This window comes from Engraulis encrasicolus, chromosome 7 (assembly GCF_034702125.1).
Source record: "Engraulis encrasicolus isolate BLACKSEA-1 chromosome 7, IST_EnEncr_1.0, whole genome shotgun sequence".
In the NCBI taxonomy this organism is placed as follows: domain Eukaryota; kingdom Metazoa; phylum Chordata; class Actinopteri; order Clupeiformes; family Engraulidae; genus Engraulis; species Engraulis encrasicolus.
Window position 1 is genome coordinate 53,479,813 of NC_085863.1, and position 27,571 is coordinate 53,507,383.

The window sequence follows — 27,571 nt, forward strand, 5'->3', positions numbered from 1 at the left end:
GATGATGCTCAATTCATACTGCAGCTTTGCTTTGTTGATCTCGAAACCATGTTTGTTGTCTCTTTCGCGACACTGTAGCTGATATCTCTCTAAGGCCAAGCTGTTCCTCTCCCTGTCCCGCTCCACGACAGTCATATTCTTCTGGGCTTTCTCAAACTCCTTCTTGCGCTTCTTTAAGGTCTGCTCCTCGGCCCTGAGCTGAAGTTTACGGTCTTTCACCATGTTCTCCTCATTTTTGAGGAGTGTTTTGATATGACCACGTAGTACTTTGAGCTGGTCCACTATTGAGATGGGCCTGTCTGTGGTCTCCTCTCTGGTAGGAGGTCTCATCAGTATGCCTAGTAAACACTGAAGAGAAAATAAAATGAGGTTCATTATATGATTCACAGATTAAGACTTAACAACTTTGCAGATGGAAATTATCTTTTAACTATAATCTGGTGCAGGTCACTTCTTTACTATGTAATTAATATACTTCGCACATGGTCCCTGATTAAATAAACCAAATAAACTAGACTAAACTAAACAACTTTGGTGATAATAAGGTTTCAACAGAAGCTTTAAGATATTAAGGAGTTGACAGAGGCAAGGGGAATATGTCATATTTGAAGATTATTGAAATTGAAGATCATGTTTATTCTAGTCTCATTATTAGTTGAAATACGCAATAATTAGCTATATTATAATAGTTATAACATGACAATAACATTAACAATAATAATACTGATGTAATCTCATTATTGTAGGCCTAACTCACCATTGTAATTCAGGTCACATTACACTTTTGAATCTTGATCTTGAATCTTGTGCTTGTACTGTAAGTAAATGAAGCATAAAGTGACTTCATCTACTAAAACTGAGTATGGGCATTGTGACGTATGTTTTGTGTACTATTACCAAACGTGCATTTCGGCTGAGACAAGTGACGTTGTATTCTACAGACTATTGGCCTGTTGCGTCACCAAAAGAAAAAAACGCGCTTCGGCGAGGAAAATTGAATAAAATTCAAATGTAAAAACGAATAAAACTGCAGAAATATTCATCATAATTAATACAATAAAGCATTCTTGGTGAAGAGGGCAATTGTAGGCAAGGCATTGAAAATGATTTGCGCATATCTGGGAACGTTTGGTTTAAAAAATATATATTGTAGCCAAATTGTAACTCTGTCAGCGTGTTGAAGTGAAAAAATATGTCCAGTGTCTATTGCCGTTAGTTGTTAGGCTACATTGAACTGGCATATTCGGGTCAATACCATTAAAACAACTAATTAAAAAGTGTACACGCGCTCGCATTCTTGGGAATGTAACCTGACACTTGTAGTCCAAAAGCACGTCACGTTGTCGCTCTATTTTTATCAGTGTGACAGACACACACAAGTAATACAGACACTTTGGGAACCCCACTGACTTAGCAGACCACCACCAGTGAGTATGCCGCTTTAATTTGATTAGGGGATCCGTTTGGTCGTTTAGTTTGTGCTGCGTATTTTCCTGGGGTTTCCGTCAACGCACTGCCATCCGTTACGCGCTTTCTTGCCTATTACCTATCGTGTTTAATGAACATAGGTCTGTAAGATAGCTACGTACCAAAAGTGACGGTCGTTGCTAGAGAAAGTAAAGGCAGGTCTACTTCTAAGTTTGCCTTCTACAAACCTTTTCATGATCAGATATTTGAAACATGTAGGGCCACTGATTTTTGTACAACTGTCTAATGGTGTTGCCATCAAAGTAGTGTATTCAGTGCCAACCCTGGGGTGCGGTATCACAGGTGGTGTTCATAAACAATAGTCTTTTTTAATCCTGGGCTCTTGGATCACCATGGTGCACCCCCACCCCCCAGATCGACCTTATTGTCCTGACTGCTATTTCATTCTGTCAGCCACTAACTTACATCTAACATGGAGAGACAAAACAACGGTAGATGGCGCTCTCTTCGTGTTTTCGTCAGACGCCAGCATACTCGTCATCAGTAGGGCCTATACAAAACTCTCATCCACAATGTATGTCCTTTACATGCATGCGTCTGATGATTAGTAGAATTGCACATCTCAGTAGTAGGCATAATAAATATCAGTTAACTTTTTTGGAAGTTTTGGAATTCAAATTAGCCGAGGCTTAAAGGGACACTGTGCAGGAAATGGTCAAAAAAGGTACTGCAACTATGCTGCTCATTGAAACTAGGCCCCCTATTGCCAAATTTGATATTTACATGAAAGTTTACAACAAATATTAACTAGTATGGTCCAATTACAGTCATTTTTGCAGCTAAAAATGGCTATTTTAGGAAATTCAAAATGGCGGACCATGGAGAAGATCCCCCTTTTCATGTATGAAATGTGCAGTTTTTTCAGTCATAATGAATACTTAGAATTTGATGGTGGTGGTGAGTATTCATGAAAAAGGTAACATTAGTGAATGGGCAGCATGAATTCTGGAAATAAACAACTAAAAATCTCACACAGTGTCCCTTTAATTAGACGAAATTGCCCCGCACATTGCCCTGATGCCCTGTGCAGTATGCCAATGTGCCGATTTCAGTACAGAATAAAGTCCAGGTATGGCCAACTGGAGGCCCGGGGGCCACATGCGGCCTGCCTCCACACTGAGTCTGGCCCATGCAAAACATACATAAAAGAATAATGACTTCACTTTTTTTGAACTACTGCTGAATCAAATTGTTGAAATTGTACTGTTAGCCGATAGAGAAGACCTATTCCTTCCAAACAATTTTGGTGGTCAGTGAGCAACTAACTATGCTTTGAATCTGGTAGTTGCAATCAGATCTGTGGTTATGTGGCCCTCCGATGGGGGCGATGAAAAAATGTGGCTCTCCTCATCATGAAAGTTGCCCTTCCCTGATATAAGCCCTAATCACTTTCACTGTATACTGTATATGCAAAATAAACATGCACGTAATCATCCTTTATCTTTTCATGAGAAGCAGCCTGTATAACGAAAAATAAGGACATTTGGTAGCCTGCGTCATACACATCTCACATTTATATACAATTATAACTAGGCCTAGTCTTGACTCGTGAAATAACATGTTTCTCTTCATTACAGGACTGACAGACTTTCACCAAAATGGTATGATCCTTTCTTAATCAACTTTCCATGTTTGCTCTCTTTAAAGGAACAGACCACTCTTTTTTGATTTTCACATATTTGCAGTATTTCCAAGCATTATTCATGAATGTGCATATCATTTTTGTCTATGTGTTTGCATTGCCCCGTTTAACAGTATAGCCAAATTAGGCATAGTAATGCAAGTCTATGGTACAAAATAAAACAGCATCAAATGTACTTATAAACCATTTTAAAATTAATATAAAATTCACCACAGTGTAAAACAGAAATTTAATTCTGTCCAGTGATGACTTTTGGCTTGATGCTAAAGATACCAGTTACTTCCAGTGATTATGCTAAGCTATGCTAGTAATTCTGATCCAATAAATCTAAGTACTGAAAACACTGAGAAGAAAATGATATGCACATTCATGAATAATGCTGGGAAATACTGTAAATATGTGAAAATCAAAAAAGGGTGGTCTGTTCCTTTAATGACAACCATATTTGTCACTGTGTAAATTTTCAAAACGTGTTTGCAGGTCAGTCTTATTTGCGGCATTGTGTGTGTGTGTGTGTGTGTGTGTGTGTGTGTGTGTGTGTGTGTGTGTGTGTGTGTGTGTGTGTGTGTGTGTGTGTGTGTGTGTGTGTGTGTGTGTGTGTGTGCATATGCATGCATTTCTGAGTGTGTGTGTGTGTGTGTGTGTGTGTGTGTGTGTGTGTGTGTGTGTGTGTGTGTGTGTGTGTGTGTGTGTGTGTGTGTGTGCGTGTGTGTGTGTATGCATGCATTTCTGTGTGTGTGTGTGTGTGTGTGTGTGTGTGTGCGCTTGTCTTTGTGTGTGTGTGTGTGTGTGTGTGTGTGTGTGTGTGTGTGTGTGTGTGTGTGTGTGTGTGTGTGTGTGTGATCTGTCTGTGCCTCCTGCCACCAGGTGAGACAGCGACAGCCTGCGTCCAAGCTCCACCGGCACTGTGAGAGCTGCTACAGCCGGCGCTGCAAAGCGCCCGTGGAGATCGCCGTGTCCTGCGTCATCATCAGCTGCCGGGCTATGTGCGGTGCCACTTTCCACGTGTGCAAGGTAATAAGTCATCCATCATTACCAAAACCCCTTCATTTCACCACATTATTCCTGCGCTACAATCTCCACTGGCTCCCTGTTAAATTCGGAATCAACTTCAAAACCCTGCTTCCAGAGCCGGTTCTATCAATAGGCAGACTAGGGAATTGCCAAGGGCCCCATCAAAACCTGTCCATTGTAGAGGCCCTCATCCTCGTCTTCTTCCTCTGCCTTCCTGCTATCTCTGCCTCTCCTCTCTTCCTCTTCTTTTAAATCCATCTCTAACAATTATGGTTTTTTTCTCATTTGTTAAGCACTTTGAGTTGCATCCCTTGTATGATACAGTGCTATACAAATACAATTATTATTATTATTATCCCCGCCATGATTAAATGCCAGCAAATATATACTATGTAATTCAACAGGGCCCCATGTCCATATTTTGCCCCTAAATGTGTAGAACCACCACTGCACCTTCAAGGCAAACGATATGTATGTATTATTGTTGTTGTTGTTGTTGTTGTTGTTGTTGTTGTTGTTGTTGTTAAGGAGGAGGAGCACGCCCTGCTGTGCCCCAATGAGATGGTGCCCTGCATCAACGCCCCCTTCGGATGCCCCTTCACCATGTGCCGCTCCCGGCTGGCACAGCACCTGCCGTCGTGTCCTGCCAGTGTCATCTCCTGCTCCATGGAGTGGAATCGCTGGCCTGTGGAGGACATACACCAGGCATATAGTTTAGATGATATTTTTTAATCTTTTAAGATACATTTTCAGGGCATTTTCACACTTGGTCACTTTCAGAGTGCAGACCTGTGACTCAGCATTTTCTGTCCATACACGTTGTATGTAGATGCTTTGAAGCGTACCCAGACCCCTCGGAGGTGAACCGTACTGAGACCTTTGTTGAGTTGGTCTCAGTATGGTTTGCTAAAGAGTCCTGACAAGTTAAATCTGTGACGGTGTAATCACTTAAAGGGTCACTCCACCCATTTGCATTAGGCTTTCCATTGCTAGACATACTTTTGAATGGTCGTGCACATTCTCTCAATTCCCCCGAGACATGAGAAATCCGTATTCACCTCTTAACACTTCCTCCTACAATGATGTAAAAATCGTCATTTTGCATCATTGTAGGAGGAAGTGTAAGAGAGGTGGATTTCTGTTGAGGCTACAAGCCTTTTTCCCACCCTTTCAACCCCGCCCATAGGGGGTTGGACCTAATGCGCTAACAGACCTATCATAGATCAGTGTGCCAGTGCTTTTGAAATCACTGGCATTGAGGCTCCAGTAAGTCACTGGCAGAGCTGCCTGAGTGTGGACTGTGGAACTTGAGCATTGCAATGCATTATGGGGATTGTTGTCACAAATCCACAAGCACTAAAAAGTCATTTTCTGCCTTTTCTCGGCCAAGAAGGCACCAAATTAGAAATTTATGCTACTACATATATGACCTACTTTCAATACATATTCATGTGTCCAGCGGTGGAATACCCCTTTAAGGAGAGCTGTCTACAGAATTTGAGTTTCAAATTCAAAGAAGTTCAGTTGCTTACAGCTTAAGACAAAAAAAATGACTTGACTTGACTTGCCTTTGACAGACCTTCTACGAGAACCTTGTGAAGGACAACCAGGGCCAGAACGCCACAGCACTGGACTACAGCATGGCCCTGCGGGACCAGGAGCACCTCTTCCAGTCTCTCAAGATGAAGGCCATCTTCCCCGAGCTCATCGAGAAGGTGGCCGGCCAAGAGGAGGAGGAGGAGCAGCCTTCTCCAGTGGCGGAGGAGGATGAGGGGCTGGAGGGAGCCGTGGGTGGTGGGGCGTGTGGTGGCGGATCAGATGCTGGGGTGCCCGGGACGAGCGGGGGTGGGGGGAAGGCTGATTATGTCCCCATGGAAGGAGAGCTTACTCAGGAGGAGCGTTTGGCTTTAGCCAGGGGCGAGGGGCACAAGGTGGACTTCACCAACTACAACGTCTGGGAGAGGATGTTCAGCATGGAGCTGAGCGGTTGCAAGCAGGCAATGAAAAATTTGGAACAAAGAAACGCTGCGGCTGCCCAACAACAGCAGGCAAGAACGCCTGACCAGGGGAGGCGTTTGGAGGCGCTGGAGGAAGAACCTGAGGCGAGCTCGGAGGACGAGTGTGACGATGATGATAATGATGCTGACGCAGCCCCCCGAATAGATGAGAAGTTTTTGGTGGCGGCGTCCATCTTCGCGTGCCAAATCACCGCTCGCAAGAGGCTTGTCTACCAAAACGCCAAGAAGACCGAGATCAAAACATGTCGCCCGTTCATCATCCCCTCCACCTTCACGGCCAGGTTGAACCGCATCCGAAACGCCACCGAGAAGAGGAAGGAGAGCAAGGCTACGGACACCTCGGACCTGGGAGTGGACCCGGACGACATGCCCAGGTGGGACGAGGTGCAGGCCACCCTCCTGTGCTCCCTGGAGAAGGAGCTTCGGGGTCACCTCATTGCTGAGTCCTCGTGCAGCGATCCCCTCTTCATCAACATGGGCACGCAGACCTACGACTTCTACTCCGCCCCCTTCCAGCCGAGGGACACGCTGGCCACCTTCACCGTGGACCGGGACCTGAGGTTTGTTAATCGCGCAACACACAACGAGATTGTGCAATACACAACGAGTCAAAGGTCAAATGATAAGACAGAAACAGTGAACACATAGAGAGTGAGTCTTATACAGTAGATAGAAAGATTATAGCCTAATACCATTTATAATGATGGTATTGTTATATTTGTCTTCTTTCTTCTTACTCTTCTTATTTTTTAACTAACTGTGAAAGCACATTCAGCTGCATGTCTTGTATAAATTGTGCTATATAAATAAAGTTATCATTATACAAATAAAGTTGTTAATTTTGTTATTATATTTACAGCTTCCACGTCCAGATCGAGGAGGAGAGCGTGACGGCCAAGCACAACAAGCACAGCTCGGCCTTCACCTTCCTCTGCAGCCAGCTGTTCCGCCGCGACGAGTTCGCCTCGCACTTCCGCAACGTCCACGCCGACATCCAGAGCAATGTCAGCGGCTGGTTCGAGCAGCGCTGTCCCCTGGCCTACCAGGGCTGCACCTTCGTCCAGAGGCGGCTGCGCCCGGCCGGACCGAAGGCCACCGTGTCCTACGACAGGGACACCAGCTCGTTCACCATCAGGCCCGAGGTGGCGTCGACCTTGTGCCTTGAGGGCGCGTCGAAGGCGACGACGACGTCGGAACGGAAGAGGGCGCGGAACACGGACTCGCTCAGCAGCCTGCCCTTTGAGGTGCTGGTACACATGGCCGAGTTCCTGGACAGCTACTCGCTGTCGCAGCTGGCGCTGGTGTCCAAGTACATGAGGGACGTGAGCGCCACCCTGCTGCACGACAGGGGCATGGTGTCGCTGAAGTGGGAGAAGAAGGTGTACTCCACCGGCGGGTCCTGCTGGAAAGCAAAGAAGGTGGTAAGTACTGTTGCCTACACTAGAAGAAATTAAAGGTTCCTAAACTAACCCTCAGTTGCTACTGTGGGAGAATCATAATGAACATGCCACAGGATGGAAACCCTAAATATTCTCTGATGAACTTGTGGGGGATTGGAAGAGCCCCAAGGTTTTCTAAGAGGTTCCTCTGGGAAGCTTTAGGGGTATCTCCACAATGGCATACTGAATTAACCTATTTTTACCAGACCTGCTCTGGATCATCGATGCAATGAAGCATTTGGGTGGAAGTAGTGAGCTCTGCGCCGGTTTGAAATGAGCTCTAACCAACAGTTGACCTGACAGTTGAAGTTCATGGTGTATGTTATTATGCTCCCAAGTGCGTTCGCTTATTGGCTGGTCACACCGCCCATCTGGTGGTCAACTGAAAACCCTCCCCAGAGAAGTGTGATCAAACCATTCGTAAATTACAATGTAACTCAAAATTAATTGTCTGGCTTGTCAGGCTAATACTTGAACCAGGGAACCTTGAGGTTCTTCGAAGAGCTTTAAGGTTCTTTAGAGAACTTTTGGGTTCCCCAAGCCAGGCCACGCCCTCCTAGTGACGCAACACCTTCAGCATTGCTTCTAGTCAGGCCAGAAGCAATACAAATATCGTTTCTGAGCTCCGGAAAAATCGGGAACTCCTCCCACTTTGTCGGGAAGCAAACAGGCAGTAGCAAAACAAGGGAGGCGGGTCAACCATGCCGTTTGGGAAATGTTAATTGTTATGCTCTTGGTCAGACCAAGTCTCGAAGAGATTTGAAAGTCGATGATAATCAGGCTAAGGTTCCCCGACATACTAGCTGAGGGCTCTTTGTGGAACCTCCAAATTTTGACAGTGTTCGGTTCTGTAAGTACTGGGCAAGAAGTTGGAAAGAACTTGCCTGACCCTGACTGTGAGGCCAGGAATGATTTTGTATTCAGGCAAACACATAAAAGACATGCATAGATGAATTTACTTATTCTTTCATTCACTCTCACTCACTTGTGTCATGACACAGCTTATGTAGGCCTACGTCTACCTACTAACAGCAGCATGCACATTTTGTTTGTTTTCCCCCCAACAGGTGTGGCAATACAGCAACTGCTTCTCCAGCGTGGACCATTGGTGCTTTGCCGATTTTCCCTCCATATCTGAGCACCTGAAGGTCTGTCCTCACTATGAGGCTGAGAACAGAAAGGACCCTGTGGCACTGACAGGAATATTCGATGCTGAGGACGACACAGACAGGAAGCAGGGCCTAGTCTCTATGTTTTTGAGACCAGGTTTATAGGGTGTTGATGTTGATATTGATATTGATATTGAATTGATACTGGTCTATCAATGTTAGTGATAATCAGATGTGTCTGTCCTGATGTCTGAAAGTCAGGCTACATATGAACCATCTGTCACTAACAGGTCAGCTAATTAAGGTGGGGATGTCATTTGAAAATTTACATTACAGTTCAGTTGGCACACATACACCGTTCATATACAGATACGTGTCGTTATGGAATGGAATTGATGTGTGTCGCAGGATTTATGGGTGGACCCAGGCTAGTGTAGTCTCTAAGCTCACAGCATACAACAGAAGATGAGCACAGGCACATGTTAACAATGGGAATAACTGTGAAATGGGCCTAGCTTGAAGTGTGTGCATGCACAATTGAAGTCCATTAAAAAAAAGAATGTTTTGATTATTTCCCCCGTAATGACGCGTTTTGACAACCCCCCCTTCTGTATCCTTAATGACGAGTTTTCCCAACCCTATGAACGGCTTCAGGATTTTTTTCCCGAAGTTCACCAAAGTGACCAATGGTAATGAATACCAAAAAAAAATAGATAGGTACTAATACAAATGTCTATGTTTCAGGCATATTGGTAGAGTGTAACATTAACATGTTATCATATGAGCTGTTTCACTTGTAATACTTCAAGGTTAGCCTTGCAATGTTCTTCAAGGGTGGTTCTATAAGGAGTTGTATGGGGGAAAGAGTTAAGTTGCAACTGCAACTTCGTCCCAGATTTTGGTTTTGGCCCACTGCGAATTTGAGTCTGACACCCCCTGTGATTACTGCACTACCACTACTACCACTAAGATTCAACTCAGGTGATAGCTAAGGTTCACATTTATCAGCTTTTAGGAACGGCCGGTACTTTTGTTTGTCATAAAATATGTGTTCCTGTGAAGAATCTGTGATATTATACTTAGAGAACCACACTACCCAGCCTTGCACATCGTGTCATGTTTGTGGATTGCTGATATTCACCTTTATATTGTATATATGCTATTTTGGTGTTTGGGTTATGGTTGTTTTGTTTAGCTAACAAGTGTTAAAATGATTAAAGTTGTGATGAAACCACAATCTATGAAATGTGTGAAATCAGTTCTTGTGTCTTGTTTCTCAATAGTTTAGATTTCCTCTTTATACAGGTCTATTATAAGTTCTGGACTTCTAAAAAGGAAATGAAACCAAACGCTTCAGCACTGGCTGTAGCTATCCTCCCTGAGTTGAAAGCAATCCAAAAAAATCGTCCCGTAGAATCATACTGCTTTCCCCAGTGATCGGAAAACACGAGTGAGTATCATTTGCAGATCTTGTAATGTGTGTCAAACTATTTGTTGCATTTTTTTCTCTTGAGAAAATATCAGAAAAATGATTTTGACGTTGTGCTGTAGAATATCCAGATGCCACCAAATCACATGCCCTTTGTCAGGCTACAAAAACTACAGTACAGTACCGGTACATTCTTAATTGATAGAAAGACATGATCAAGTCAATTTTGTAGAATTTTGTTATGATGCTGTAATGAAGTGTTTTCATTCCCCTAGTGAAAGTGCCCTGTTCCATCTGCGGAATGAATTAGTATAGTAAAAAAATGTTTTAATTATAAAATAATAATAATATAAATTATAATAAATTAGTTAATTCAACCCTTAGAGAGTACTCCGGGAATGCATACACTCCAGAATATGTTAAATCAACTCTCTCAAGTGTTGAACAAGGCAAAATTCGCTGTGCACATACTTACTGAACTTACACTGAGGAACTTACACATGCTGCGCCTTTACGGTTTTCAAGATCTGTGGACATACGGTATGTTGTGCTAGGCCTACTGTGGGTTGTGTGGGTAATAGACCTCCAGCCCTTAGTGAAGCTTCAGGAGAGTACTTAGTGAGGACAGTACTTACAAGTTATAAGTTACAAGTTATAAGTTAATGTGCTACATACACTGTACCTCCTGTCCCTGTACTGTTTTCAAGAACTGCGGCCATGCGGTGTGTCGTCCTCCTGGGGCTGTCCTGGTTGTGGGCGACGGTCCTGCTGCCCTTAGGCAGTTGCCAGGACAACTGCAGGGTGCAAGATGGCAGACCAGGGGTGAAGGGGATGACTGGCCGGAATGGGCTGAATGGACAGAAAGGAGAAAAAGGAGAGCCCAGTATGTATGAAATACGGCGTCTGTGTGATCAAAAAGTTCTTTTTCCTTTCCTTTTTACCTTTTCCTGTGGTCGTCATCATCTCTGACGCACTCTGTAGAGGTGTACAAAAATCAAAAAGAAGAAATGTTTAATTAACAATCATGTACAGTACAGTGATTACAGTTGCAAAAGGCCATGACAGGTGGCATAATCTGATTCTGTCTTACTTTTGAAGGTATAGGTATTGGTTTAACAATACTACCACCTCACTAAAAATATCTGCACAACAATCTTTGCAAAGTATTGTAGTTGAGACTTGGTCTGTCAAACCGTAATTGGCCATTGTAGGGATAAACAAAAGAGAATGTGGATACTGGAAATTATGTATAGTGAATGTAAATCTGTACTGTGTAAATTGTATATGTGAAAAGTGATAACAAAAGGCATTCTATTCTACTCTGTTGTATTCTATTCTATTGCATTCTACTTAAGTGTTGTGATTCTGACTGGCTGCGTTGTAGGTTACTTCGACGGGCCAAACAGACTGCAGGGCCCGAAGGGGGACCCGGGCAGCAAAGGAGAGCCGGGTGACATGGGCATGAAGGGTTACCCAGGCGACGGAGGGCCACAGGGGCCCCCAGGAGCGCCGGGCCCCAAGGGCCCCAGCAGAGGAGGCGGCGACATCGCACAGGAAAAGCAATCGGCCTTCTCCGTCACTCTGACCACGGCAGAGTCTCCCCCCATTAACACCCCACTGCGCTTCACTGACAAAATCGTGAACCTCAATGATGACTTTGTGATAGAGCAGCGCAACGTGGACCAGGGCAAGTTTGTTTGCAAGATCCCAGGGCTGTACTATTTTGTGTTCCACAGCCAGTCCATGCAGGCCAACTGTTTGAGGCTAAAGAGGCGCGGTGCTAGGGATGTGGAGGACACATCTCTGAGTTTCTGTGACTATAACAATAGAGGATTGAAGCAGGTTGTGTCTGGTGGCCAAGTGATGGAGCTGTCTGTGGGTGAAAAAGTTTGGCTGGAGCCTTTCAGAGGTGAAAAAGCTAACGCTGATCGCCCAGGTCAAAAGTTTTTCATTTTCAATGGGTTCCTCATAAGTCCAACTGAGTAACTGCTAAGCTCTGCCAAGCCTTCCAGCTCACAGTGCCCTTATCGCGCAAATGTGTCATCTTTCATCAACAACGCAAAAAATACAGTGTAAATACTGCACAACACTTGGAGTATTCTCTGGGATCAAATGCAATCCATGCAATAGATGTTAAATCAACTCTCTAAGTGATGTACTGTGATGACGTTTTCAAAATACAGTAAGAAGCCTGATTGCTAACCGAACTCCATGACTAACCTCCCGAACCTACTGATTGACATGACCTGCATGAATAAAAATCTTACATGTAGGCCTACATAATGTACCTCCTTCTGTAAACTGATTCCCCACCAAATAAAATCAACCAAATGGTTGCAGCTTCTAGTTTGTTCGCTTGTTTGTCAATTTTGTTTTGTTTGTCCAACATTGAATAAAGAGGATATTTCATTTACAAAATGGACATCCATGATTTGACTGTTCTCATTTTATCATTAAATGACTGACATGAATATCAAGCATTTTAGTCAATGCACCCCACCTCTCATGTACTAAGCAGCAGGCAAATCAGCTGTATCTGTCTCAATAGCTTCAAAGTAAAGCATGAACTGCTGCTGTCATGGGCTAATTTTAGTCGTTTATTTTCTAAATGTACAGTATTCTGCTCATTCACATATTTGATCTTATCATGAATATTTGTTTAGTAATAAATTGATATTTACTGGTCTGACCAAAGAAGGCAAAGTTTTGCAGCCAATGATGTATATGAGTGATCATGCAAAATGGCGTATATGGGGAAGATAAATTCTTGAAATAACAAAAAAATTGGCATACTCTATCTTTAAAGGGACACTGTGCGGGGAATGGTCAAAAAAGGCACTGCAATGCTGCTAATTGAAACTGGGCTGCATATTTTCAAATTTGATCATTACATGAAAGTTTACTGAGTAATAAACAAATATTTTCTAGTATGGTCCAAGTAGAGTCATTTTTGCAGCTAAAAATGGCTATTTTTGGAAATTCAAAATGGCGGACCATGGAGAAGATCCATAGAGGTAGAAAATAACACTAGAGAGGACCCCGCCCCCCCTTTTACGGCAATCTGTAGCGGCCATTATCTGGAGGTAGATCAGAGAAATGGAAATTAACGGAGAACGAGGCTCACCTCTGTCAAAAATGGCTTAATCATGTGAAAATGTCCATCAACACACTATACAAGGACAATAGTTGAAGTGTGTTGCTAACTATGTTCATAAAATATATTATTTGATTTTTAAATGTATTTTATCGACTCATATGATTTCAGTAGATATGTAGCCTGACATTTCAAATCTGGTCTTTGATTAAAGTGTTACTTTATATTTACACAGTTTTAGTTAATTTCTTGACAGGGGTGGGCGTGTTCTCCATTGACTTGCATTGCCTGAAAGTACCTACACTACCTACGGAAGTTGGGAAGCTCCAGCTGCCATTTCCCAGTGCTGTCGCAAATTGCTGTGTCCTCTCTAGTGTTATTTTCTACCTCTATGAGAAGATCCCTCTTTTCATGTAGGCCTATGAAAAGTGCAGTTTTACCAGTCATAATAAACACTTAGAATTTGATGGTGGTCGTAAGTATTCACGAAAAAGGTAACATTAGTGAATGGGTAGCATGAATTCTGGAAATAAACCACTAAAAATCTCACACAGTGTCCCTTTAAGACTCATTCACAAGTCTTGGGTTTGGTCATTAGCAGAGGTGCCCTAAGTAAAAGTAGAAGTAAATTTATGGTATAACTTGTAAGTACAACACTAGGACATGACAACATAGCAGGGCTACACTAGTTATTCCACTGTAACTAATGAGGAGGCTAGACATTGCTGTTACAAAAAAACTACTAAAAAGAAAACCCCCAAATATGATCCAACCAAAGCAAAATCAGGCAGATTGCTCTATACGCAAGTAACTGTTGACCAGTTACTCAGTGAAATTACCTGTGTTGGAAGGAAACTAAGGCAGGTTTCTTTTTTTTTTTTCTTTTTTTTTTTTTTACTTCAGTCACCTCTGTTAAATTAGTTTTGTACCTTTGATCTGTTATATTTCGATCTGTTGTATTTTTCTGGCTGCAAGTGTGCCCCAGTGGGATAGTACTGGAAATAAACACAAAATCTTAACAAATGAAATAAGAGGAAGTCAAGAGGGAACTAGTGAATCTTACAGCTGAAACACGTTGTGATTTCACTGCAGAGTTTGGATGAGGACGACAGTCATCGGCTGCTTCAACGCTTAGCTGATTTCAGTGAGTGAGTATGTGTCTTTTGATTAACGCTTATGTATCAGTCAGATGTACTTGAACTATGCATTCCATAATTTGGAAATCCAGCTCCACTGGATGCGTTATAGTATAAGGGATCATGTATTGTTCACAGGCCACTATCGGAAAATATTTCAACAGGACGAAAAGCACACTGACGCCAAAGGCCAAAGAATAGGCTATTATTTTTTGCATGATCACTGTATTGCACTGTCTGGTGTAGCCAAGTCTAGGTCTATTGGTTACAGTGGAAAGAAAGGAACAAAGGGGTCAGTTGTCCCAAGGCCAGGGAGACAGGGGGGCAAAATTGGGTATTCTCTCTTTATTGCATATATTGGGTGGGGTCCTTTTCTCCTGGGCCTGGCCAAAGCTGTCAGTGGTCCTGGTGGAGTAATTGTTAAGGCAGATAAATCTTTGACTCAACACATCCAGTAGAGTCCCAGCGTCAGTCTCGGTCAGTGCTGTGTTGTCATGCTCTAATACTATGTGTAAGGATGTGTGTAATGTCTAGTGTGTTATCTCTTCTGTATTTATGTATGTATGCATGTATGCTACTGGACACCTTAATTTCCCCCTGGGATCAATAAATTATACTCTACTCTACTGTACTCTACTCTGTCCTGTTGTGTAGGTGCGTGACTGTGACCATGCTGGGCTGCGGTGTCCTCCAGGTGTCTGTGCTGCTGCTGCTGCCCTGCCTGGTGGCCCTGCAGAGCTGCCCTTCTGGGGGGATACCGGGCATGCCGGGGATCCCTGGCTCTCCAGGGCTGGACGGCCGCCACGGACCCAAAGGGGAAAAGGGGGACCCTGGTAAGGCCTACAGTATGGGGAAGCGCAAGGGTGGGCAAACTGGACTGAGAAAGTAAAAGTCCTGCCAGATATTCTGTGTCTGTTCTCATAACATGTGGTTTCACTAATAAGTTAATTTACCTGACTGAGGGGGTGTGGTAATTAGGATCAGCTATTTTACTGAATTGGCTGGAGAAAATACAGTACGTGGCAGGGTTTCTACTTCCTAAACACAGGGTTACAGCCCTGGTGAAGCACATTATTATTAGTCCCAGAAATTGAAACACCGGAAATGCACGAGGGAATTGGATTTATTGTAGAGATATGTTAGAAGAAACTGTAGGAACCCAAGTGACATTTTATTGTTGATTTTTTTTATGCTGATGTAGCAAAATTAATTTTCCCTCATTTCTAGTTTGTGGGCTTCAGCAGTCTGACTTTTCACTACACCTGCCTTAACAGTTTTGCACAGCAAGGTTTGGACTGCATTGCACTTTATAGGAAACTCTAAAGCAATGATGTTTTTCACAGGGAAGACTGGGCTGCACGGTCCAGCCGTGGGGCAGAAGGGGGAGAAGGGCGACCCAGGTGAGAGAGGGAAAATGGGCAAGATGGGCAGAAGCGGCGTGCCGGGCCCTGCTGGAACACCGGGCCTACCTGGACCCCTTGGGGAACCGGGAGAGGGAGGAGGAGCGGTCGGGGTGTCTGCCTTCACTGTACGCAGACGCAGCGAGTTGAGACCGGAGAGGGGTGAACCCATCAGCTTCCCCACAGCGCTAACTAACACCAACGACCACTTCAACCTGCAGACCAGCAAATTTGAGTGCCAGATCTCTGGCACCTACTACTTTGCCTATCACGCGTCGTCCGCTAGCAGGAACCTGTGCGTCAACCTCATGCTTGACGGGGTGACACTCGCAGGCTTCTGCGATCACTTGGTGAACAACAACCCTCAGCAAGTAAGCTCAGGGGGCCTGGCTGTCTACGTGAAAAAGGGTCAGCGGGTTTGGCTGGAAACGGATGGGAGTAACGGCATGTTTGTAAAAAGTGGACAAGGCGATAGTGTGTTCTCTGGCTTTTTGTTCTCATTCTGAGCTGGTTAGGCTGAACTATGAAGTAAAGAACAAGCAATTCAATAAAATAAAACAACTATAATTGCATTTATTTTGTAATAGGTACCGTGCTTTTCAAGATCTGCAAATAAAACATGTATAATGCTACCTGTCAACTGGTGTCATGTTAATTATTTACTGATTTGCTGACATTAATTCCAGAGAATCCAGACTGATTGTTTCTAATTGGTCCATTTTGATCAATGAAATATTAAAAGCCTTTGAAATATAGATCTAAAGTGTATGAAACAAGGAAATGTGTACTGGTATGCTACTTTAGGAGGGCTCTACACATTATTCAGTTGGCAAGTGCCTGACAGTACACCGTAAATTTTAACCGCTTAAATTTCTTGTTCACTCAGAAAAAAACAAAATACAGCCATTAATGTTTGAACATGTACTCACAAAAGTGAGTACACCCCACATTAAAATCCGGTAGAGAAGGGGCTATGTTGGCTCGAATCGTCTCGAAATGAAACGAAATGAAAAGGGATGACAAGGGAGGTCATCCGTGTGCGTTTCAACCTTTCTTTGCATTGAACTTTTAAATGTTGAGTCTGCATCTGGCTTAAATAGATTGGTGTGAGATTTGAATGCAATCCTATGGAGAATATCATGATCTGCTTCAGTAGTCACAGTGCATGTTGACATGTATGTTTCTTTTAGGTGTACTTCAGATTGCCAATGTTGACAGCATTCATGCATCCCCAAACCATGTCAGTCCCACTACCATGCTTGGCTTATGAGAGGATATACCTTTTTTGTACAACTCACTTGTTTACCACCACACATGCTTGACACCATCTAAAGCAAATGTGTTTATCTTGGCCTCAAGAGAGATGAACAGACCAAGGATATGGATCACTGGAACCATGTTGTGTGATCTGAAGAGACCAAGATAAACAAATTTGCTTTAGATGGTGTCAAGCATGTGTGGTGGTAAACAAGTGAGTTTTACAAAAAAGGTGTATCCTCTCATAAGCCAAGCATGGTAGTGGGACTGACATGTTTTGGGGATGCATGAATGCTGTCAACATTGGCAATCTGAAATACACCTAAAAGAAACATGCATGTCAACATGCACTGTGACTACTGAAGTAGATCATGATATTCTCCATAGGATTGCATTCAAATCTCACACCAATCTATTTAAGCCAGATGCAGACTCAAAATGTAAAAGTTCAATGCAAAGAAAGGTTGAAATGCACACTGATGACCCCCCTTTTCATTTTGTTTCATTTCGAGACGATTCGAGCCAACATAGCCCCTTCTCTACCGGATTTTAATCTGGGGTGTACTCACTTTTGTGAGTACATATTCAAACATTAATGGCTGTATTTTGTTTTTTTCTGAGTGAACAAGAAATTTAAGCGGTTAAATACGTTGTTAAAAGGTCACTAATCATTGTGTCAAAGTTACATTTCTGTAATGCTTTCCTATGAAAAGATATACTCAAACATCTGCAAAACTGTGAGGGGTGTATTCACTTTCGTGATATACTGTATATTGTTGAAATCAAGTGGAAGAGGTGAGACAAAAGTCAGATTTGATTTCATGTTATCTGTCAAAATAGTTAAAACAAAAGTACACAAAAGTAGAAAAAAAGGATGTGTTTCTTCTTCTTAATTCTGAATGTGGATGTGAAAATTGCAGATGCCATGAAAAAAAGTTGAGAAATCACTTGATCAAGGCAGCACAGTTTAAAAATAAAAAAGATGAACGGAGATATCTTTCATTTCCCGAATTGTGCAACGTGTTGTTCTTGTAAAAGAAATGTACGCCCAAGTCCCACTGTTGGCTGGAAGGGAACAAAGACCACAGCATCTGGGAGTTCTTGCAGCAGATCTCCACGCCAGAAGAGGCTAATCTACACAAGAAATGGTAAGAGTTCGGCAAGTTTCTCTGTCTGTTTGATGTGTGATTAGAACTGTTCTTTCTTTCATTCACAAGGACTGTCATGGGTAAGCGGTTAGGGCGTCAGACGGTAAAGGCATCAGACGGTTAGGGCGTCAGCCTTAAGGTTGTCGGTTCGACTCCCTTGGTGGGGGGAGTAATTAACCAGTGCACTCCCCCATCCTCCCCTGTGACTGAGGTACCTTGAGCATGGTACCGTCCCGCCGCACTGCTCCCCTTTGAGCACCATTGGGGGAATGCCCCCTTGCATGGGTGAGGCATAAATTCAATTTCATTGTGTGCAGTGCAAATGCTGTGGAGTGCTGTGCTGAGTGCAAGGACAATGGGAGTTGTAGTTTCTCAGTTGGGCTTTCACTTTCATTGTGGCTAAATGGTCAAATTTAACCCCCAAGTAGTCAAGGTAAAAGTAAATACCTGCATTAAAAATACGTTTGATTATAAATGATTAATACCTTACTAATAAATATTGTGTTGACCCCATCACCTTTATTTAGTGATCGTCTGTCCATTCCTCCTGTACAGTAAGTCTAATCCTTGTCTGCAGGCTTGTCCACTCTGGTTGTGTGGTCATGCAGCATTGGCAGTGGGCCTTGTCTTGTGTGCTGTGGTCCCTTCGGATGGCGACCCGTGCAGCAACTCCAGGGGCTATCCAGGTGTGCCTGGCATCCCGGGGTCTCACGGCAACCCTGGGACAGATGGCGTGAAAGGAGAGAAAGGGGACCCTGGTAAGTCATTTATTGAGACAAATGATCCTGAATAGCTGTTCTAAACTTTGACTGTGTGGTATTTCCTGAAAAAAAATGTATGATGCCGATAGCTCTGAAACCCTTGGACTTGAAACTTTTTTTTATTTTTAATTCAGTATCTTGTTTAAAAGAACCATTTCCATGCAAAATGGGTGATAATACACTGTCTTGCAAAAGTCTCAAATCTAGCTCTCACTTTGTAGGCTTTGAGCAGCAGGCAATGTTTTCATTGCATCAGTGTTTTAGCACTTAAGTCAGTTTGAGCAGCCTGATATTTTTCATGTGGCTGCCATGGCCGCCCTAATGCATTAGTAAGGAGTGTTGGGAGTCGGAAGGGGTACCGATTCAAATCCCATTATCCATGGTTTAAGTGCCCTTGAGCAAGGCATACACCTAACCACACACTACGCCATGGGAAACAGGTGTCAGCTAAATGTAATGTAATGTTTGTAATGTCTACCCCTACCCACCCACAGGTGAGAGTGGCCAATGTAATACTGTACATGGCTTTGGATAGAAGTGTCAGCTAAATGTAATGGGGTCAATGGCATTTCAGCAGTAGCACCCGTCAGAATGGTGCAACCACAGCTAATGCCATTATTGTATGGATCAAATGGTTTTTAGTGGAGCATATTTATTGCAGAACATTAATCATCCATTACGAATTAATTTATGTGCATTACCTGTGGTTGTACCATCTGACGTCTGAGCCCAAAACTGTGGTTGTACCACCTGATGTCTGACCGATGTCTGATGTCTGCCATTGACCGTCATTGACCCAATGGTATTGTGTTCCCCATCCCCAACAGGTGGTGCAACCACAGCTAATGCCACTATTTTATGGACTAAATGTCTTTGGCCCAATGGTATTGTGTTCCCCCTCCCCAACAGGTGAGAGTGGCCACTGGCTGAGGGGTGCGAGGGGTGACCCGGGTCCTCCAGGTCCGCCAGGGAGGACAGGTCTCTCAGGTGACCCGGGCTTCCTGGGCCTGCAGGGCCCCGAGGGCCCCAAGGGTGAGAAGGGGAGCCCCGCGACGGGAGTCGCCTACTTCTTCTCCCGCAAGAACCCTACGGGGACCCGATCTTCTGCCAACCAGCCTGTCCGCTTCCCACACAGCTACCTCCCTCAACTGCCCCCCGAGCAGGCGGGGGAGGCGCTGGAAGATGGCATCTTCACGTGCAAGAAGCAGGGGGTGTACTTCTTCACCTATCACGTGACAGGCTCGGGGACGATCTGCCTGAACATCGTGAAGAGGGAGGCAGGGAGTGCGGACGGGGAGAACGCTTTGAGCCTGTGCGATGGCTCGCAGGGCTATTTAGTGAGCTCGGGGTCAGTGGTGCTGCAACTGAAGGTGGGCGACGAGGTGTTTCTGCAGCCTACAAGAGCCAGCGTCATTAGCGGGACGGCCTCTGCGGAGAGCACTTTCACCGGCATTCAGATTTTCTAACTCGGCAAGAAAGCGTATTGGGGAAGTGCGGGCGGTGGTTTAGAAGTGCTAAGGCTAAGGCGCAGTACCGTTACATTGGGGACCCAGGTTCGATTCCGACCCGAGGTAATTTCCCAATCCTTCCCCCCCTCTTCCACTCATTTCCTGTCACAAACTCTTCACTGTCCTGTCCAAATAAAGGGATAAAATCCGCCCAAAAACTTGAAAAAATAAAGTGTATTGATAGCAAAACCAATAAATAACTTGAACCATTTCTTATTCTGTTCCAAAATGTGTTACCATGTTACCTTGATGTTTTCTAAATAAATGCAACTTTTTTACATTTTATCCAACAAGCTCAAGAACTTGCTTATTACACGTTGATACATTGTACACACCAGGCCATAAATCACATACAGTGAGTCCAATATGTATTTGATCCCTTGCTGATTTTGCCGGTTTGCCCACTAATAAAGACATGATCAGTCTATAAATTTATGATAATATGTATTCAAACATGGAGAGACAGAATATCAAAAAGAAATTCCAGAAAATAACTTAAAATAATATATTTTAATTTATTTGTATTTAATTTAGGCAAATAAGTATTTGACCCCTCTAGCTAAAGAAGATAAAGTGCTTTGTGGCAAAGCCCTAGTTGTCTAGCACTGAGGTCAGATGCTTCTTTTAGTTGATGACAATGTTTGTGCATATAGTAGAAAATATTTTTACCCATTTTTCTTCGCAGATTATCTCTAAAACATTAATAGTTTGTGGCTGTAGCGTGGCAAATGGGAGGTTCAGTTGTCTCCATAGAATTACTATAGGGTTAATATTTGGAGACGGTCTAGGCCATTTCATGACTTTAATATGCTTCTTATTGAGCCACTCCTTCGTTGCTTTGACTGTATGTTGTGTATTATTGTCATGTTGGGAGATCCAAAAATGGCCCACCCTTCAGTGTAGTGGTGGAGGGAAGGACGTTTGCACTCAGGATTGTACATTACATGTCTCCCTCCATCCATTCATTGACGATGTGAAGTTGTCCTGTGCCTTGGCCAGACAAACACCCTCAAACCATAATGATACCACTTTCATGCATGATGGTGAGGAGGGTGTTCTTGGGATCATAGACAGCAGTTCCCTTTCTCAAAACATTGAATTGTGTTAATGCCGAACAGCTTGATTTTGGTTTCATCGGACTACAGCACCTCCTTATCATATTCTGATTCTGCTGATTCAATGTGTCTTTTATGCATGTTAGTATGTACAGGTTATCTTTAATTCAGATGACAAGTTGATCAGAAGTGCCCATCTGGTTGGTGGGCCCAGAACTGTTATCAGTTGGCAGGGGATCAAATACTTATTTTGCTCAGTGAAATGGAAATAAATGAATATATATTCTCTCAAATAAATTTCTGGATTTTCTTTTTGATATTCTGTCTCTCCATATTAGAATACATATTAATATAAAATGTATTGACTGATCATGTCTTTGTTAGTAGGCAAACCAACAAAATCAGCAAGGGATCAAATACATATTGGACTCACTGTACAAATCTTAGAATTCACCCTATGAATAAACAAGATTACTTTTTTGTGTCTGTCTTCATCATTTCTTGTTTAAATTGACAATCTGCAGCCATAGGATATTCCAGTGGGCTAACCGTTCTCATATTAGCTAGGTAAAACTTTATAATAATGTATGCTTAGCACTAATAACACTTTGTAGATATTTTATAAAGCATGAATAAAATGAAGTCAATAACAAAAACATTTGTTAATGTTTTGTTCATCGTTAGTTAATCATTTACTCTTAGTCTTTATAAGTCTTTATAAGCGTTAGGCTACTATAAAGTGTTACCGTGTTGTAATGATGTTATGTTATAGCCTACTGTATATGTTCCTACCATTTAGCTTGAAGTATGCACACTCGAGGAACCCACTAGGATTTTTTTTTTTAAAACAAAGGTAAGCAAAGAATGTGAGTCCAATGAATGTACACATGCTGTACCCTTGGAGGGTAAACACTTAGCAGAGCAGAGGTCCCACATGCAGTCCTTGGACAAAGTTGGCCTTGGCTGTGTGGCACTGGGGCAAATTTACAACAAACCCCATTGTTCCACCACTCTACTTAGCAACACACCCCGCAGAGGGGAGGGCTGGGGGCGTCATGGCAACTGACACAACTCTATTTTATCATGGATGAAGCCAGACCAGTGAAAGCTAAATAGAGGAGAGTGGGGGAAAGACAGATAAGCAAAGCAGATAAAGAAGATAAAGAAGGTGTAACTTGGGACTTCAGGCGACAGAAATTGGTGAACGCCTGTGTATTTCTGGGCTAAATGAGCTGGGTGAGTAGAAACTATAATAACAAGTCCGACAGGCGGACAACAGATGCGTCCGTCTATGCCCGTTCTGAACCTTTTTTGCCCAAACGCCCCCTTGGCCTCCTCATAACCTGTCAAGGCAATTTATCAATAAGCCTACCATGTACTGTATAAGCCTGGATTTGAAAAAGTACCATAGGATTTCAACAGTGTTGGGCAATTTACTGAAAAACTGTAATGCATTGCTGATTACATGTTACTGTCTTTTCAAAATAATCCCTTACACTACATTTAGCAATGTGGGGACCTAAGGCGAATTTAGCTTAGGGGGGCCATCGGTCCATCCCATATCACATTTTTTTTTACATAAAATCTCTATTTTTGTTAGGCTATTTTTTTTTTTTTTTTAATCACATTTTTTTTTTTTTTTTTTTAAATTACAAACATAAAAAACAGGCAAACATTACAACCCTTTCTGGACAGATTTCAATGAATAGGCTATTTGCAATTTTGCATAGGCCTACATTAAATAAACTAAAATGTGAAATTCTCTTTTCGCTTTAATATGAGAGCAGTGATGTCCCCCCCTCACTGAAGTGTTATTTCATGTGTGAGCATGATGCTGTCACCTATTTGAAGTGACGTTGATGTTGGATTTCATGGAATACTTTTAAATGCCGCTTTGGGAAGAAAACAGAGTAGGCGACAGGTGAACTGTATTTCTGTCAAAACAGTGGTTTGCAGGCGTTTGCGTTTTCACGTGGATATTGTCTTCGTGGACCGTAACAGACAAACCGTAAGTTCCATAAACTAATCAATGAGACATTGGCTACGTGTACATGATGTTTTTAAGTCCGATTTAATAAATGCGATTTAAATAGATCGGATTAAGAGTTATTTTGCGATGTGTATACATGGCACTTTCACTTAAATGCGATTAAACGTCTGGGGAAAATAAAGCATTGCGATTGGACTGAGGACGCACGTGCTGAGCGAGCCAAATAAGGCACGGGGGCGTGGTTCAATGCCACCGAGATGCAGGTCATCTTCCCCACGAAAATCGTTGCCTCAGGCGGACTGAAATCACAACATTTCCCCCTTTCTCCCTGGATCATTTACAATGCTACATTAGCTACCCTGTTAGCATAGAAAAACGAGTGGTCAAATGGTAATGTGGAGTAACTTTGTTGTGCTTCATTACTTCGTGGGGCACTTTTACATCAATATATGGAAGCCACAACATTTATAGTCGCTTAGGGACTTTAAATTAAGCAAAACTTTCATGTGAAAATCAACAGGAAGTGCCGCCATGTTTTTCTCACTGGCAAAGAGCACGGTTGGTTTGCACGCATGAGCTCCAGGCCAAAACTGAGCGACTGCCACCTTGTGGACACAAGAGGGAATCACAGGAGGGAATCACAATTCAGAAACGCATCACGGGAGGGAAACACATCACGGGAGGGCGGACGGACGGACGGACGGACGGAGGGACGGACGGACGGACGGACACCAAAGCCTCTTATAGAGATGCGTGGGACGCATCTAAAAAATGTGACATAACCTGCTGGTCTACTGTTTGTAAAACTGGACAAATGAACAGCACGATAAAATAATTTAAAAATATAAATATATTCCATACACCAACTTAAGAATGTTTTTCATTTTGTTAAATTAACATTAAGGAGAACAAATTGTTTTATCCGGTTAGTATTTGGGCACTCTCATGTTCCTTTTGTAGAATGACCACTGTACCTTGATTGCGTTAATCTCCACCTAAAATAACAGATGCAATGCAAGCAAATAGTAATGTAGTGTGGAGATTAAGAACAGTATGAACTCCGTCTTAATGTTTGTTGCACAATCTGTGAAATGCAATCGGCAACAAATACAAGTAGACACATTTTTACAGTCTACTACACAGTACATTTTGTGGTGTTAATTCATCACCAAGAGAGTGGATTTTAACTATGTTGCACCCTTTAAGTGTGGAATTGACACTGCAAAATGTAACCAATGATGACAAGCACTGATTTTTTTTTCAGTACCAACATGGCCAGGAGTCAGTTGCATGGCACGGGGAACGCCCTGCGATGGCAGGTAAGATCTTTACATTGGAAATTGATATGCTAACAACACTAACACTGTAGAATAGGGTTCACATGGTAGCCCGTAATACATGCCATTTATGCCGTATTATTACCATTGGTACCAATTACTATTGGACTGCATCCATTCGATTACTGTACCATGCAATTTTGTTGTGTGCAATGAGCACTGTGTGCTGTGGAGTGTTGTGTCACAAGGGAATTTCGCAGTTTGGGCTTTCACTTTCACTTAATCTGCTACTTAAGACTCTCGGCAAAGGCATAGCAATGCTGTCATGGTGTAGTTTATTCAGCAAATAGTGAATGGGATCACTAGTGATCCCGTCTTCATGAATGGAGTCTCATGGAAGTGGGAATACTGGATATTAACAATAGACCACATGAATACTAAGGAGAATACTGTGAGAATAGAAGTAACACTGCCAGCAACTCTCATGACCTGTACCTCTTTAATACCTCTGGCAAAGGTATTAAAACCAGAAGTAAAAGTTTAAGCAATGATATTACATAGTTGCTACACCAGTTAGTCCAATCAAGAGGTAGACTGTTACAACTGAAAAGAACCTGCCACAAATTTGACCCAACCAGCTCACAATTCCCCGACTGTAAGACCAGTACAGTATCTATACCAGTTATTTGGTGTAGTCACCTGTGTTGGAAGGAATCTGTAGCAGAGCTTTTTTTTCACGTCTAGTTACTTCTAGTCTACTTTTGACACCTCTGACATTTGGTGTCAGAGTGTGCAATGAGTGGCTCTCTCTTTTACCTTGACTCCTCAGGCCTGCTGCTCTATCCAGACAAGAGGGAGAAGATGGAGACCACAAACGAGAGGGACTTCTGTCTAAAGCCCACAGCCTGGAGGCGGCCACCCGTGAAGAAAAAGAGCATGCTGCGCTCCAACATACAGCTGGAAGGTCTGCAGTCTTGCCGCATGATCCATACCAAGCCATGCAAAAGAGCAATCTGAAATAGCACCCTGCATTGCAGACTGCCCAAAACACTGTTGACAGAGAAAGACAGACAGACAGACAGACAGACAGACAGACAGACAGACAGACAGACAGACAGACAGACAGACAGGCAGGCAGACAGACAGGGTCATTGCAATACCTGGCCATTCACCATCTGGTGGTCAAACCTTTTCATTTTGAAAAAGCTGGTGTTTTGAGTCTTTGGACATTAGTCATCATATACAGCACACCTGGCCATCGGCCACTTTTAACAGGCACCTGTCCAACAGAATTTGGCATCAATAAAATGGATCCATCCTGCCTTGTATCAACTGTTCAGGCTGATGGTGCAATAGTGTGGGGGTATTTTCTTGACACACGGTGGGCCCATTAGCATTATTGCAATGCTACAGCCTACCCAAGTATTGTTGTAGGCAGTTCTGAAACCTAGCAATGTGGACGTCATGAGTGTATGTCATGCGTTCAAGCTAGCTTGAATAATCAGTGGACATAGCTATTCTAAATCATGGACAGAGTCAGAGAAGCTGACGGTCGGGGGGTAAAAAGGGGTCCCAGGCCCAGGGACAAGGTGCGCCCAGAATTGGGTCCTCCTCATTACATTGTATGCATTGGGGTAGGGCCCATTCAGTGGCCCTGGATGGATTACCTACTGCATTGTGTATACTGTATGTATAAAGGCCTACTGTGTAGTGGATGTCAACAATGCCTCTTTCTCTGCAGGTGAGCATAGCTTCACAACGACCCACCGAGAGGACTTCCATGTGGAGGATTTCCGGCCTTCGCCACTACGACAGAAGACCCCAGTCTGGGAGAGGAGGGGGACGACAGGCGGGATACAGCTGGCTACTCATTACCAACGGGACTTTCTGCCACCCCTCCGCACCCATCGCAAGTCCACACCAGCTTTCCCTCAGCCTGATAACCTGGGCATCAACCCCTCACTCAGGTATCAACAACTCCGGCCCAGCTAGTACCTAACAATCATAAACTAACCTGACAAGCATTAATTAGACATTACGTTTCATAATCTACTATTTGACACCTGTGACATCTTTGGCTAATTTCCATTAAAAAAAATAATGGATGTTACAAGAAAGATGGGCAGCAGTGTTATGGATCTCAGGTGAAAAAAAAATTCTAAGTTAGAATAGAAGTTTGTACTGCCCTCTCCTCAGCCTGGCTGACTTAATTATACTGTATTTGTGTGGTGATTGAAGGTGGGAGTTCCAGACGGTGCAAAAGGAGACTTACCCCTGGTGGAGGACCGGGTGGAGGATGTTGAGTCCACAGCAGGAGCAATGGCCCAGCCCCCATACGCCACACTCTGGTGGAAAGAAGGTACTGCACATAACCAAGAATTCATTACATCCACCTTCTTTGCATCATTTGATTTGAACAACATGGTGTGATTGTTACACCTGCTGGGGGAATGTGTGATCTGTGCTTACTACGCTCTTTTGTATTTCCAGGTTTTAACACCCATTTCAGTGATGTCAAAATCCCAGACAGAAAGTGCTCCCCACACAGCTTTCATTGAAAACAGACATGGATAACTGTACCTGTCCTGCACAAACTGTAAATGATGGAAAAACTAGGAAACAGTGACGGTTTCTCCAAACAGACAACAAGATGTCTGGAAAATCCATCAGGACACTCGTAACATCAAATTCACTGCATGTGCATGTAGTGTACAGACTTTGAATTGGGGAATTGGGTTGACACAACAGGAATCGTGATACCTGTGCATTAAGAGGAGTGTTTGAAGTTTAGTTCAGATTAACTATA

General features: G+C 43.2%; 6 protein-coding genes across 6 annotated transcripts in view; 5 read left to right on the plus strand and 1 right to left on the minus strand.

Annotated features, from left to right (window-relative positions):
- The window catches only part of LOC134452291 (uncharacterized), a 1,237-nt gene extending 395 nt beyond the window's left edge, over positions 1-842 (minus strand). Inside the window, exons 1-2 of the mRNA XM_063202646.1 lie at positions 758-842; positions 1-348 (exon numbers count right to left, since the gene is read on the minus strand). The exon at positions 1-348 is cut by the window's left edge and continues 395 nt beyond it. Coding sequence (XP_063058716.1) covers positions 1-348; positions 758-760 — 351 coding nt within the window. The 5' untranslated portion in view covers positions 761-842. The remainder of the gene's footprint in view (positions 349-757) is intronic.
- c1qc (complement component 1, q subcomponent, C chain) overlaps positions 1-16,402 on the plus strand; it is a 116,503-nt gene extending 100,101 nt beyond the window's left edge. Inside the window, exons 2-4 of the mRNA XM_063203952.1 lie at positions 14,326-14,381; positions 15,024-15,202; positions 15,713-16,402. Of these exons, the coding sequence (XP_063060022.1) occupies positions 14,326-14,381; positions 15,024-15,202; positions 15,713-16,275 (798 nt within the window). The 3' untranslated portion in view covers positions 16,276-16,402. The remainder of the gene's footprint in view (positions 1-14,325; positions 14,382-15,023; positions 15,203-15,712) is intronic.
- Positions 1,367-9,947, plus strand: fbxo40.1 (F-box protein 40, tandem duplicate 1). The gene is made up of 7 exons (XM_063203951.1): positions 1,367-1,427; positions 3,066-3,089; positions 3,998-4,144; positions 4,673-4,849; positions 5,722-6,722; positions 7,022-7,583; positions 8,669-9,947. The coding sequence occupies exons 2-7, from the start codon at positions 3,087-3,089 to the stop codon at positions 8,873-8,875; spliced, it is 2,097 nt and encodes a 698-aa protein (XP_063060021.1). The 5' UTR covers positions 1,367-1,427; positions 3,066-3,086; the 3' UTR covers positions 8,876-9,947.
- Positions 10,054-12,570, plus strand: c1qa (complement component 1, q subcomponent, A chain). The gene is made up of 3 exons (XM_063203953.1): positions 10,054-10,160; positions 10,847-11,022; positions 11,524-12,570. Exons 2-3 carry the CDS (start codon positions 10,857-10,859, stop codon positions 12,123-12,125), a joined length of 768 nt encoding a protein of 255 aa, XP_063060023.1. The 5' UTR covers positions 10,054-10,160; positions 10,847-10,856; the 3' UTR covers positions 12,126-12,570.
- Positions 16,403-18,074: 1,672 nt separating the features above from the next.
- LOC134453143 (complement C1q subcomponent subunit B-like) lies at positions 18,075-20,728 on the plus strand. Its single transcript, XM_063203955.1, has 3 exons — positions 18,075-18,174; positions 18,752-18,932; positions 19,845-20,728. Exons 1-3 carry the CDS (start codon positions 18,172-18,174, stop codon positions 20,399-20,401), a joined length of 741 nt encoding a protein of 246 aa, XP_063060025.1. The 5' UTR covers positions 18,075-18,171; the 3' UTR covers positions 20,402-20,728.
- Positions 20,729-24,769: 4,041 nt separating this feature from the next.
- Positions 24,770-27,396, plus strand: si:dkeyp-69c1.9 (uncharacterized). The gene is made up of 5 exons (XM_063202648.1): positions 24,770-24,807; positions 25,595-25,729; positions 26,507-26,732; positions 27,004-27,124; positions 27,256-27,396. Exons 1-5 carry the CDS (start codon positions 24,801-24,803, stop codon positions 27,337-27,339), a joined length of 573 nt encoding a protein of 190 aa, XP_063058718.1. The 5' UTR covers positions 24,770-24,800; the 3' UTR covers positions 27,340-27,396.
- The last annotated feature ends 175 nt before the right edge of the window (positions 27,397-27,571 follow it).

Excerpts from the sequence above, each read along its gene's own strand:
- LOC134453143 (XM_063203955.1), top strand. Across the intron at positions 18,933-19,844 it reads AGGAGAGAAAGGGGACCCTG|GTGAGAGTGGCCACTGGCTG; the intron begins GTAAGTCATTTA and ends CCTCCCCAACAG.
- si:dkeyp-69c1.9 (XM_063202648.1), top strand. Across the intron at positions 25,730-26,506 it reads CTCCAACATACAGCTGGAAG|GTGAGCATAGCTTCACAACG; the intron begins GTCTGCAGTCTT and ends CTTTCTCTGCAG. Across the intron at positions 27,125-27,255 it reads CACACTCTGGTGGAAAGAAG|GTTTTAACACCCATTTCAGT; the intron begins GTACTGCACATA and ends TTGTATTTCCAG.
- fbxo40.1 (XM_063203951.1), top strand. Across the intron at positions 4,850-5,721 it reads CTGTGGAGGACATACACCAG|ACCTTCTACGAGAACCTTGT; the intron begins GCATATAGTTTA and ends TGCCTTTGACAG. Across the intron at positions 6,723-7,021 it reads ACCGTGGACCGGGACCTGAG|CTTCCACGTCCAGATCGAGG; the intron begins GTTTGTTAATCG and ends TTATATTTACAG.
- c1qa (XM_063203953.1), top strand. The coding sequence starts at position 10,857 with ATGCGGTGTGTCGTCCTCCTGGGGCTGTCCTGGTTGTGGGCGACGGTC. Across the intron at positions 11,023-11,523 it reads AGGAGAAAAAGGAGAGCCCA|GTTACTTCGACGGGCCAAAC; the intron begins GTATGTATGAAA and ends GCTGCGTTGTAG.